At 40.0% G+C, this 13,476-nt stretch overlaps 1 protein-coding gene across 4 annotated transcripts in view; it reads left to right on the top strand.

Annotated features, from left to right (window-relative positions):
* NDE1 (nudE neurodevelopment protein 1) overlaps positions 1–13,476 on the top strand; it is a 30,791-nt gene that overhangs the window by 6,530 nt on the left and 10,785 nt on the right. For all 4 annotated transcript variants that reach the window (XM_073215536.1, XM_036991991.2, XM_036991989.2 and 1 more), the window contains 3 exons: positions 339–464; positions 1,270–1,423; positions 5,588–5,736. In XM_073215536.1, coding sequence (XP_073071637.1) covers positions 382–464; positions 1,270–1,423; positions 5,588–5,736 — 386 coding nt within the window. In that variant the 5' untranslated portion in view covers positions 339–381. The remainder of the gene's footprint in view (positions 1–338; positions 465–1,269; positions 1,424–5,587; positions 5,737–13,476) is intronic.

The raw sequence follows: 13,476 nt of genomic DNA, 5'->3' as shown, positions 1-13,476 counted from the left end.
TGTCCCTGAATGTCATTATACCCTTGCCCTAAAGACTTCTGGCATTCTTCATGTCTGGTGATGGGGATGGTGGCAGGACCCAGCTGCCAAAGCTGGAACCCCAGGAGATGTCCTCACCTTCATTTTTCTCATTATCTTCCCCTTCCCTGATACAAAGAACAAATCCTGGTAGTTTCATCTGTCTGTGGAGGGTAACATGCAACCTTGTCTGGGTTTAGTTTTAGTTTTTTGACAACGTTTTATTTAATCCAACAATAAGTTCAGGAATTTTTTTTTCCCCATTAAAGATCAGCTTTTTAACCACATGTGAGTAATAATTTTAACACATTCTCTCCTAGACATCATGCCACAACAAGAGTGAGACCTTGACCCATCTTTACCATGGAGGACTCAGGAAAGACGTTCGGCTCTGAGGGGGAGGAAGCTAACTATTGGAAAGATCTGGCTATGACCTACAAGCAGAGGTCAGTTTTCCAAAGTTCACCCTGCATTGTCTTCTCATAACGAGGGCAGCAGCCATTTATTGTGCGCCCAGAATGTGGCAAACACTGTGAAGGGCTTGACATACCTTGTCTCTGTTAAATCTCAAAACTCTCCCACAAAGAGTCCGTTACACAACAAGGAAAACCGTTTCACAAATGAGGAAACGGAACCTCAGTGAAGGCAAGTCACGTGCCCACTAGGGTCACCCAGCCAGTCTAGCAGCAGAGCTAGAATTTGACCTCCCAACCCTATGGCCCTGAGCACACCATGGTGTTGCCTCCACGCTTATTTTTTGGCAGGGTTCTCAGCTTGACTTAAAGGTAATTCAGGCTTGGCATTAAAAAACAAAAAAATGCCCCTTCAATTTAAGGATGGAGAAGCTAGAATTGAATGTTTGGAAATGGGACACATTATACTGGTCCTAATGGATTGCCCTTTATATTATATGAATTTCTACTTATAATAAATCTGCAGAGGATACACAATCCAAAGTATATTTTGGGCTCCAAAATGTATGTTGAATGAATGAGTGAAAAGTGAATTGGTTAAGAAATGGCTTTGATGCCAGGCACACTTGGGTTCAGGTCCAATCTCTGTTCCCGACTTGCGTGACCTTGAGACAAGTCACTCGTCTTGACCAAACCTCATCTTCTCATCTGTAAAATGAGGACCGTGATAGTTTCCACCCCAAAAGGTAGTTGACTAAATAGCTGATCCATGTGTAACACTCAGTGGCATGTAAGTGCTTAATAAATTACCATCTGACATCTGGGAATTCTACTGTAGGGCAGAGAATACGCAAGAGGAACTCCGAGAATTCCAGGAGGGAAGCCGAGAATATGAAGCTGAATTGGAGACACAGCTGCAACAAATTGAAACCAGGAACAGGGACCTTCTGTCAGAAAATAACCGCCTTCGCGTGGAGCTAGAAACCATCAAGGTAAGGGGATGCAAAGAAATTCACACCAGTATAGACAAACATGCAGTGTGGGGTGTGTGCCTGGAAAAGGGAGCCTTGCAGAGCGGGGGCCTGCAGCTCTGGGCACCCTCCCATCTCCAGGCCTGCTGGGAGGATGTGGTAGTTGAACTCTTCATGCCCCTGATAGGAGGAGCTCTGTGAGAAGCAGTCACATGTGTGTCCCCACAGCCGTTCTTGGCTATCTGTACAGTCCCACAAGGCAGATAAAGAGCAGATAATTTGAGAGTGTGGAGCGTTGCTAGAATTGCTGATCATTATGTTACAAGGTCCAGGGTTCTGCTGTCCAGTTTGGGAGCCCCTAGCCACATAGGGCTGTTGACATTTAAGTTACTTAAAATAAAACAATGCAATTCCTTAATCATATTAGCCACATTTCAAGTGCTCAATGGCCACATGTCTCTAGTGGGTATTGTTATTGGACAGAGAGTCTGCCAGTGTTCCTATTACTGCAGAAATTTCTGGCATAGGGCAGGTTCATCCTGCACACTCCCGACATTTGCGGCCAGGTAATTCTCTGTTGTGGGGCTGAGTGCTCTGTAGGATGTTGGAGAGTGTCCTGGGTCACCTTCTAGATGCCCATAGCCTTCCCTCCCCCAGTTTGTGACAACCAAATATATCTGCAGACATTGCTGAGTGTCTGGAGAACCACTGCTCTAAAAGGTAAAGACTGCCTTCTGGACATCCTGTGGGACTTGACAAATGGACACTAAGGATAACACTGTACCCTAGAGGCTGTGGCTCTCAGCCCTCACTGCCAGGCAGGATCACCCGGCCAGCTCATAAACATGAGACAAGCCTGAACCCACTCCTACCCTGAGATTGCCATTATAAGTCTGAGCAGGGCCCTGGCATGTCTTTTTATTTCATGTTTTTAATAAAGCTCCCTATGTAAATTTTAATGAGCTGCCAGAGGAAAGAGCTGAGGTCTTGCAGTGTGTGCCCAGGGCTAGGTATGATGAACAGTGGAAGGAGATGTGCTCCTTGCCCTCTACAAGCTACAGACCTGGTGCCAGGAAGCATCTTAAGAAAAGATGCTGAGCTACATAGGACTGACCGTAAGATCCTTGTGCAAGAAAATAATTGCATGGGTTGGAGACAGCTTCATGGAGGAGCTGGGAGGGACTTGATCTGGTGTTCAAAGATGAGGGGAGTGTTATCAAGTGGACCTTGGGATTCCTGGCTTTACCAATACATGGGAAAGTGGTGTCAACAAATGGATTGGGGATCGTGGGATGGCAAGGGGCACAGGAAAGACCTCAGAGACCTTGCAAGCTGAGCAGTGGAGCTCATGCTTTTATGTTGTAGACCACAGAGCCTAAACTGGCCATCCACAGATCAGTCTGGCCCCCAGATGTTGTCCACTTAGCCTTCAGTGGTTTTCATCATTTCATCATGAAAGCTTTCAAGCACACAACAAAGTTGAAAGAATTTTCTAGTGAAAACCTGTATACCCACTACCTAGGCTCTACCAATAACCTTTGCCACACTTGTTTTTTATTACCTATCTGTCCGTTCATCAATCTTCTTTTCTGATGCATTTCAAAGCAAATTGCAGACATCCTGATCCATTTCCCTGGAAATAATTCAGCATGCTGTTATTAACTAGAGTTAAGAGTTTGTTTGCAGTTCATTCTTTTTTGGTAGAAGAACTCTTATCTTCAGTGTTTTCTTAATATTTAATAGGAACACTCAAAGTTAGGCTTCCTGTAAAAATCTGGATTTCCGACTTGCTCTGAGAACTGGCAGATCTGGCCACACCAGGCCTGCAGTATTCCCTAGCCAAGAGCCGAGCCGTGTACTGGCTGCTTAGAGCCAGGGTTCTTTGGTTCACCCCAGCCCCTGCTCCTGTTTCCTGCCCCATACCTCTGACGCTGAGGGAGAAAGGCCACTTGCTTTGTTACCACACCTGGGCCACTTTGCTCATTTTGTTAGTGAGCTGACCCCTGCAGGCATTGGTATTGAGCCCTGCCGGTAGGCACTGAGGAGTCATTATAGGTCTTAAATGAAGGGGACTGGGGGATGGAAAGCTGTGTGGGAGGAAGATTGTGGTATGAATGATACTTTAGAGAGGGACAGAGACCCTCCACGGATGGTGAATAGCTCAGGGCACAGAGCTAGGGAAAAAGTAGAAATACCTTGGAATAAAGAACTGCCACCAGCAAATATTTGTCAGTCACCTAAGAGAAACGTATTCAGATGAGTCAGACTTCTTGACAACTGACTTATTCATCACAAGTTGAATAAAAAGCCTGTAAGGGATCAAACAGAGCGTCTATTGAAGCCTCCATCAGCTGACAGCTTATTATAATGAGCCCCAATGAAAGCACAAGATTTCAGCAATAGCTTTTCATGTCCGCAAGTTCAAAGGACACCACTGGAATCTTTATGCTGGTGGAGAAACCTGTTAACTGCATCCTCTTGGAACCTGCATTTGAATTAAGGTGAATGACCTAGGATCCTGTGCCCTCCTGTTTTATTTGAAGATACACTCAGATAAAGGGTGTGAGACAATCAAGAGCCACGCCTGGGAAGTCACCTGCCCTCGCCTGGGACTGGTGTGTCCCTGTGTGCTGGCGTAGAGATGCTTCCTCACAGTGAGGAGATGGAATATCAGGGGACTGAGCAGCCTGAGGATGTGGAGTGCCCAGCCCCCGTCCTCACCCTGTAAACGATCAGCTTGTTCTGTGGACTGTGCTCTTTCAGAGTGCTCTCGCCACGCCCCTCTGGCCTAGGCACCATTATGTCATTCTCCCCAGTGCATCCAGACATTTATGGCAACGGCATTGTTTACTCAATTGAATAAAGAAGACGGGTTTGCCTGTTTTCCTGACTTTCTAATTAGACCTTGAGCCTTTCCTGTGGGAAATGTTATCTTTATGTATAGATGCAGGAAAGATAGTAAGGGTGTTGAAGGGAAAGTGATTTGAAAGGGGAGCCAGAGAAGAAGTAAGTGTGTATGTGTGAGATGGAAACATGTGTAACCTGGGTTGAAGAGGTTGAAGGCAGTTTAGTATAGTTGTTTTTAAGAGCATGAGCCCAGGTGGCCAGGTGGCTCAGCCGTTTGCTACCAGTTAATTTGAGGCTAGTGAAGTAACAGCCTTAGTTCCTGTATCCCTGTACTGGCATTAAATGAGGCAACGTAAGGAGCTCATCTCGGAGCACAGAGGCTGGTGCAGAAGCATGTGCTCAATGTTAGCTGCTACAGTTGGGTAGCAGCAGATCTTTGGCAAGTTATCTGGGCTAGTCCTTGCCTTGGAAAGCACTAGCCAGATCACACTGAGTTTCTTTTGGTGATTAATCACAGTTATTCCCCCTCCTCCCTTCTCCCTTCCCACCCCCTCCTTCCCAGAAGTTCAGAAGTTCCTTCTAAACTTCCCCATGCTAGAGGGGAAGTGTCCTGGATCACAAAGTCAGAAGAGTTGTCAAACTAAGTACATGATGTCCTGCCCTCAGTGTGAGGCACAAGCAGCCCAAGTCATTCATTGTGATTCCTGATATTCTCTCTCTAATCCAGGATTGTCGTGTGAAGTGGATTCCTATTGCCCACATGGATGAAGCTTAGAGAGGTTTATGTAGCTTTTTAAGGCTGTGGACACCTTGAGCAAAATGATTGCTTTGAAGATTGTTGGGGGCTTGACTTCCAGAGGCTGTAGGCACCAGGTTTGAGAGGGACAGGATACAAGATGCTCAGGGACCTGGGAGGCAGGAAGCACTGAAGACATGGCAGCTTTGAATGATGTCCCCTTGTTCCTGCCACCTGACCTCATTTGCATAAGAGACCATGTCTGTGGAAAGAAGGTTCTACTGACTGAGCTCAGGCCCCTGGCTATGGTGGGAGGCTGCAAGAGGAAGCATTGGCACCTTCTTAGCGTGATGAAAGACTGGTCCCATAAAGATCCAGTAATAAGGGAAAGATAAATCCCCTAAAGAAATCAGGGTGCTGGCAGGCTGTGCAGAGGGGGTGGAATGGATGCTCAGTGGCTAAAAACAACACATGTCCACTACAACAGGAGAGCACATCCCAGGACTAACGTTCAGTATTTTAAGGAGATAACAGGGAAGGGAGATAAACATAGCTTATCAGAAGTCTTAAGTTGTAAACTCAGTGTCGCTTCCGTCCTTCAGGAGAAGTTTGAGGCCCAGCATTCTGAAGGCTACCGGCAGATCTCAGCCTTGGAGGACGACCTCACCCAAACAAAAGCAATTAAAGACCAACTGCAGAAATACATCAGAGAGCTGGAACAAGCCAATGATGACTTGGAAAGAGCAAAACGGTATGTGGAGGAGAAAACAGATCTTGGAGCCTCTTATCTCTGCCTGTTGCCCCCAGCAACAGGTACCAGGCACTCTGCTAAATATAGCAAGTTCAGCAAAACAAAGCCAGTGCCCATATGGATCTTAAAGTCTCATAGGAAGAGGGCAATAGACAAATAAGAGCAACCTAATTCTAGCAGTAAGTACTGTAAGTGCAGAGTGCTCTGGGGACATGTGATAGGATATAATAATATGGCCTTTGGTGGGAGAATGCCAGGAAGTACTTCCCAAAGGAAATGCCATTTATGGTAAGACCGAGGATGCAGAGGCATCATCCAGGGGAAGAGCATGAGGTGAGAACATTCCAAGCAGGAGGACAAGCAATGGGCTAAATAAAGCCCTAAGGTAAGAAGGAAAGAAGCATGATCAAAAAAGAGTATTTCTTAAACAGATGTTCTGCTTAGTAGAATATTAACAATAACAATTATTGAATTATTCCAAGTCTGGCACCTTTTTTTTTTTTAAAGAAGATCCTTAAAATTTTTTAGATATAAATTACAGTGACATGCACAGATCTTAAGCATTCAGTTCCATCAGTTTGGACAAATGCATGCATTCAGGTAACCCACATTCCTGTTAAGATCTGGAACCTTTGCTCCCTGCCCACAGTTCCTTGCATTATTTTTCCTGTGGCTGCTTTAGGGATCACAAGGTACAAGTTCTACTTTCAGTCTATTTAGTTAATATTATTCCTTTTTCATGGGATAATAGTATCCCTAACTTCATGTTAAAGGCAACCTTGTAACCTTATAGTTTTATTTACCATCCTGGAACGTAATGCTATAGTTGTAGTTGTACTACTAGAGTATCTACAAATACTATGGATTCCATAATACATTACCATCTTTGCTTTAAAAAGCTGAGTATATTTCAAAAAAATTAAGAAGGTAAAAAGATAGCCTTTTATATTTACCCACATATTTACCATTTCTGGTTCGTTCCTTCTTGAAGATCTGAGTTTCCCTCTGGTATCATTTCCCTTCAGCTTCAAGTACTTCCCTTAGGATTTCATGTATTACAGGTTCTCTGACCATGAATTCTAGCTTTAGTTTATCTGAAAATGTCTTTGTTTTGCCTAATTCTCAAAGGATATTTGCACTGGATGTAGAATTTTGGATTTGACAGGGTTTTTTTCTTTCTTTCAGCACTTTAAAGATGTTCCACTGTCTTCTGGTCTCCTTGCTTCAGGTCAGAAGTTAGTGGTCATGCAAATAGTCACTCCCCTGTATGTTATGTAGTGTTTTTCTGTGACCGCTCTCAGATTGTCTCTGTATTTTTAGTTTTCAATAGTTTGATTATGATGGGCCTGGATTTCATATGTATTTATCCTGATAGGGGTTTACTGGGCTTCTTTAGTCTTTAAATTTGTCTTTTGCCAAATTTAACTTCGGTCATTCTTTCCTCCAAGATTTCTGCTGCCCCGTTCTTTGTCTCCTGTCTTTCTGGGACACCAACTATACAAATGTTTGTTGTTTTGATACTGTTACATTGGTTCCTTAGACTCTCTTTCTTCCCCCCACCCCCAATGTTTTTTCTTTGGGTTCCTCAAATTGGATAATTTCTATTGATCTAGTTTCAAGTTCATTGACACCTCTTCTCCAATCTGCTGTTAAGCTACTTCTAATAGTGTTTAATTTTAGGTATTGCCTTTTCAACTGTAGAATTTCCTATTTTTAAAATTCAATAATTTCTGTTCCTCTACTGAGATTTGTTTCTTTACATCCTTGAGCATGTGTGTAACAGCTACTTTAACATCCTTTTCTACTAATTCCAATATCTGGGTTATCTCAGGGTTGATTTCCATTTCTATGGACTTAGGGTTATGTTTGCTTGCTCTTCATGTGTCTACTACTTTTGGATTATGTTCTGGACATTATGAATGATGTGTTGAAGAAACTATGGATTCTTTTATGTTGTCAGTTTAGGTTGTTTGTTAACTGAGCTGAACTTAGACTACAAACTGTCTCTCCTTAATGGGCAGTAGCTGAAATCTGTTTGATTCTTTTAGCCTTAGATGGGCTGTTTCAAGTCTGCTGTACGCATTTGTGGTTAAGGGGTCAGAGGGAGATGTGGGAATAATTTACATGCAGAATTTGGGACTCCCCCAGGGTAGTGGATTTCTATCACTGGAACTGTATGCAAAAAGCTTATAATGATGTAAAATTCACCCACTGCTGTTTGTTCTTCCAAGTGTTGGTTCCCTTCCACTTTTTGTTAGATACCTTCAGATCATTGTTTTTTTCATTTTACCCAGAGGTTTTAGTTATAATTTACAGAGGTTTGGTCTTACACAAGCATTACCAGAAGTAGACTCTCCTGTTGTGTCAGTTTGTAAGAGTTCTTTATATATTTTTGCTACTTATCTTTTGTCCTTTGTCAAAAATTTTTTTACAGAATAATCTTCTATCTGTTGACTTTGTGGTATCATTTTCCATATGTACAGATCATCCATTGTGTCTTCTTTACAAAATAAAAATAAAATAGCTTTTAGGTTTCCAGATTTCACTAGGGATATCTCCTTGATACTTTGATGGGGCATGGATTCTTAATTTTTCTTTTGCAGGATTTTTTTATTGTTTTATACTTATGCCTTTAATCTACCTGGAATTTATTTTTGATTCTCATTTAAGATAGGGGTCCAGTTTTATTTTCATTAGGTAGGTAGACAGTTTTGCCAGTACTATTTATTAAATACTCTCTTCTTTTTTCCACTGAATTAAAGTCATCTCTGTCAGAAGTTAACCTGCCTTATATCCTGGGTTCTAATTCTGCATTCTCTGTTTTAGTCTTGTACACAATTTGTGAATTACTATACCAACACCATAATGACTTCATTACTGTGGCTTTATAGTACAAGTACATTCTGATTCTTTTCAAATCACTGGGATGGATATTCCACCCATAGCTATTGATCCAAAAAAGGTCATGTGGCCAAGCCTTGTTAATGGGTGGGGAAGGACCTTCCACCCAGAATAAGACTACTACAAGGGTTTGGATGCAAGAAGGATAAAGAATTGGGGCCAATAAAACAGTCTACCGCAAAGAGATGGGAAATTCATGTGGTTCAAAACCACATATGTATTTTGTCATATACAAAAGGGTAGAGTTTTTATGTAAATTCAAGCAAGTAAAAATAAAAATTTGTATTATGCCTCCTCTTTTTTTTTTCCTGCAAAAGAGCATTCTATATGCACTATTCTACCTCTTGCTTTTTCATGTAACAGTAGATTCTTGGAAATATTTCTGTATTGGGATACAGAGCACTCTTTGTTTTCTTCCAAGTGTATAATAATTCTATTTTATGGTTGGTAGTGTACTGTATAATATATAATATTTTATTTTTCAATTCCCCTGTGGATGGATATCTGCCTAATTTCCATTCTTTTGCAATGATAAGTAAGCATTGCTGTAGTAATTGCTTGCGCATTGCTTGCACAAGTGTATGTCTGTATAAGTTCCTAGAAGTGTAATTGCTGGGTCAAAGGATATATGCATTTGTTACTTTGATAGTTGTTGTCCAGTTGTTCTCTGTATGGTTGTACCAGTTTACATTCCCAACAGCTATATTATGTAAGTCCTTATTTTCCAAATAGCTTCATGACAGAATGGTTTTCAAATTGTGGACTTCTGCCAATCTGATAGGTGACTTACTAGTACAGTCCTGAATTCTGAGTGACCTTGAGTTGCTTTTCATAAGTTTAAGAACTGTTTTATTTCTTCTTGCATCCACACCCTTGTAGTCTTATTCTGGGTGGAAGGTCCTAAACTCAGAGCCAACTAAAAATTAAAATTCCTTAAATGTTATATTGATATGAATGCTAAGATACCAAAAGTTCTACAAAGATTAAAGTTGCTTTAATTTTACTCTTTTATGTGTTATGGTTATATACACTTTTGCTAATTTTTTAATTTTTGAGGTAAAAAAGCACTTAACTTCAAATTTATGATCTGAACCGTTTTCAAGTATATAGTTCAGTAGTGTAAAGAATTTTTTATTGATGTTCACACAATAAATGTATTAACATTATTGTACAGCAGCTCTCCAGAACTTTTCCATCTTGTAACACTGAAACTCTATACCCACGAAACACTAATTGTTCCACCTTGTTTCCTCTAGCCTTTGGTAATCGGCTTTCTGCTTTGTTTCTATGATTTTGACCATTTTAAATGTAGCATATGAATGGAATCATATGGTATTTGTCCTTTTGTGACTGGCTTATTCTCTCAGCATAATGTCCTTGAGCTTCATCATTGTAGCCGGTGACAGGATTTCTTTCCTTTTTAAAGACTGTATAATATTCCATTGCATGCATATGCCACATTTTCTTTATCCATTTCCCTGTGGATATTTGCATTGCTTCCACCTCTTGGCTATTGTGAATAGTGCTTTTATGAACATGGGAGTGCATATATTTCTTTGAAAGCCTGCTTTCAATTCCTTCGATTATATACCCAAAAGTGTGATTGTTGGATCATATGATAACTCTGTTTTACACTTCTTAAAAAACCTCCACTCTGTTTTCTATAATGACCACACCAATTTATATTCCCACCATCAGTGAGCAAAGGTTCCAACTTTTCTGCATCCTTGCCAACACTTGTTATTTTCTGTTTTTTTGATAGTGGCAGTTCTGATAGGTATGAGGTGGTATATGTAGAAATTCAGAGAATTACATTTCAGAGAATGTATCTCTAAATATTCATATTTCCTGAAAATCTATTTTCCTATTTAACTTGTTTTCAAGTTCTCAATAACCATACATGAGATTAGTAGCTTTCACAGTCACTGTGTCTTACAGCATTTTACTCTTATGATAATAAATATGCTTTTACACATCAGTTTTCAGAATTTGAATATATAAAGCACATAGAGCAGTTTGCATTCAGGTTACAACAAGGATGCTTACCTTTATTTGGAATCAAATATTCACATAGTAACAGTGAATCTAATTCTGAGCCCTGCTGGTGTGATATTGAATATATACAATTACATGATCATTGATCCACACAGATTCAGGAATGCCAGAAATGCCACTGAAGTTGTTTTCTAGTTCTCTGGCATTCTAGAAACCAATAGTAGATTTTGACCAAGTACTGAGTTTAAATTTTTGATCCAGTTGGGATTTATCTTGGGCTGCAGCATGAGATATAGATCCAACATTGATTTTTTCCATGGCTACCTAAGAGCTCCCAACCTCGACTTGCACCAGCCACCTTTCCATCAATGACTTGTGATACCACCTTTATCATCAATTAAGTTCTCACATGTGTTTGAATCTATTTCTGGACCTTTGTTTCTCCTAGCCTGTTCTTATAACTGTTTAACTCTGTACCACCTTTGTTCATTTTTGAGGCCTTATACTAGTATGTTCTCTATATCATACAGCTAGCTCCCCTGATCTCTCTTATTTAAAAAAACATATATATATATATATTTTTTTAATTGAGGTACATAGAATAAAATTCACAAATCTTAGTGTACAGCTTGATGAATTTTGACATGTGTATACACTCATGTAACCCTTGCCCAGATCAAGATACCAAACATTCTCACCGATTTTTTCCCCTATACCTATTTCACCCATCCCTCTACTCTCCTCTCCTGTGGTAACCACCAGTCTGTTCTGTGTCTGTGAGTTTTTTTCAATTTTGTTTGTTTTATCTTTTAGATTCCACATTTCTACTGTGAAATCATATGGTATTTGTCTTTCTCTGACTTGTATTTCATTTAGCATAATACCCTCTAGGTCTATTCATATTATCACAAATGTCGAGAGTTCATTCTTTTTTATGGCTGAGTAATATTCCATTCCATATATGTACCGTGTCTTTGTTATCCATTCATCTGTTGATGAACAGTTAGGTTTCCATATTTTGGCTATTGTAAATAATGCGGCAATACACATAGGAGTGCATATATCTTTTTGAATCTGTGATTTTGTTTTCTTTAGGTAAATTCCCAGAAGTGGAATTGCTGGATCATATGATACATCTACCTTTAGTCTTTTAAGAAACCTCCATACTGCTTTCTGTAGTGAAGGTACCAATTTGCAATTCCACCAGCAAAGCATGAGAGTTCCCTTTTCTTCATATCCTCACCAACACTTATTTCTTGTCTTGTTGATATTAGCCATTCTGACTTGTGTGAGGTGATACCTCACTGTGGTTTTGATTTGCATTTCCCTGATGGTTAGTGAGGATGAGCATCTTTTCACTTGTCTATTGGTCATCTGCATGTCTTCTTTGGTAAAATGTCTATTCAGGTCCTCTGTCCATATTTTAATCAGTTTATTTGCTTTTTGGGTGTTGAGTTGTATGAGTTCTTTATATATTTTGTATATTAGCACCTTATCAGATATATTATTTGCAAATATATTCTCCCATACAGTAGGTTACAGTCGGTTCCCTTTTCATTTTGTTGTTTTCCTTTGCTGTGCAGAGGCTTTCAGTTTGATGTTGTCCCACTTGTTTATTTTTGCTTTTGTTTCCCTTGCCAGGGGAGACATAGCCAGAAAACAATTATTAATGCTGCTGATGAAGAGTTTACTGCCTATATTTTCTACTAGAAGTTTTATAGTTTCAGGTCTTGTATTCAAGTATTTAATGGATTTTGAATTTACTTTTTGTGTATGGTGTAAGACAGTGACCCCTTTTCTTTCTTTTGCATGTAGCTGTCCAGTGTTCCCAACACCATTTATTAGAGACAGTCTTTTCCCCATTGTATATTCTTGCCTCCTTTGTATATATTAATTAGCCACATAGGCATGGGTGTATTTCTGGGCTTTCTATTCTGTTCCATTGGGGTGTGTGTTTGTTCTTGTGCTGGTACCATACTTATTTTGACTATTGTAGCTTTGTAGTATAGTTTGAAATCAGGGCTTATGACCCCTTCAGGTTTACTGTCCTTTCTCCAGATTGCTTGGGCTATTGAGGGTTTTGTTGTGGTTCCATACACATTTTAGGATTATTTGCTGTGGTTCAGTGAAAAATGCCAATTGTATTTTGATAAAGATTGCATTGAATCTGTAGATTGCTTTGGGCAGCACAGCCATTTTAACAGTTCTAATTCTTCCTATCCATGAGCATGGGATAGCTTTCCATTTATTTGTGTCTTCAGTTTCTTCAGCGTCTTATAATTTGCAGAATATAGGTCTTTCACCTCCTTGGTTAAATTTAGTCCTGGGTATTTTTTTTGATGCAGTTGAAAATGGGATTGATTTCTTAAGTTTCTTTCTGTTAGTTCATTATTTGTATATAGAAACAACCCAGATTTCTGTATATTGACTTTGTATCCTGTGACTCTACTGAATTCATTTATTCTAGTAGTTTTTGGTGGAGTCCTCAGGCTTTTCTATATCCAGTAACATGTCATCTGCAAATAGTGACAGTTTTACTTCTTCCTTACCAATTTGGATGCCTTTTATTTCTTTTTCTTGCCTGAATTTTATGGCTAGGTTTTCCAGTACTATGCTGCATAGAAGTGGTGAGAGTGGACATCCTTGTCTTTGTCTTGATTTTGGAGAAAGAGCTTTCAGCTTTTCTCCATTGAGTATGATGTTAGCTGTGAGTTTATCATTTATGGCCTTTATTATGTTGAGGTATGTTCTCTCTTATGCCCACTTTGTTGAGAATTTTATCATAAATGTATGTTAAATTCTGTCATGCATTTTCAGCATCTGTTGAGATGGAGATGATCATGT

Source organism: Manis javanica, chromosome 10 (genome assembly GCF_040802235.1).
Source record: "Manis javanica isolate MJ-LG chromosome 10, MJ_LKY, whole genome shotgun sequence".
NCBI classification, from domain to species: Eukaryota; Metazoa; Chordata; class Mammalia; order Pholidota; family Manidae; genus Manis; species Manis javanica.
The sequence above is the reverse complement of the archived record's forward strand: the minus strand, read 5'-3'. Positions and strand labels throughout refer to the sequence as shown.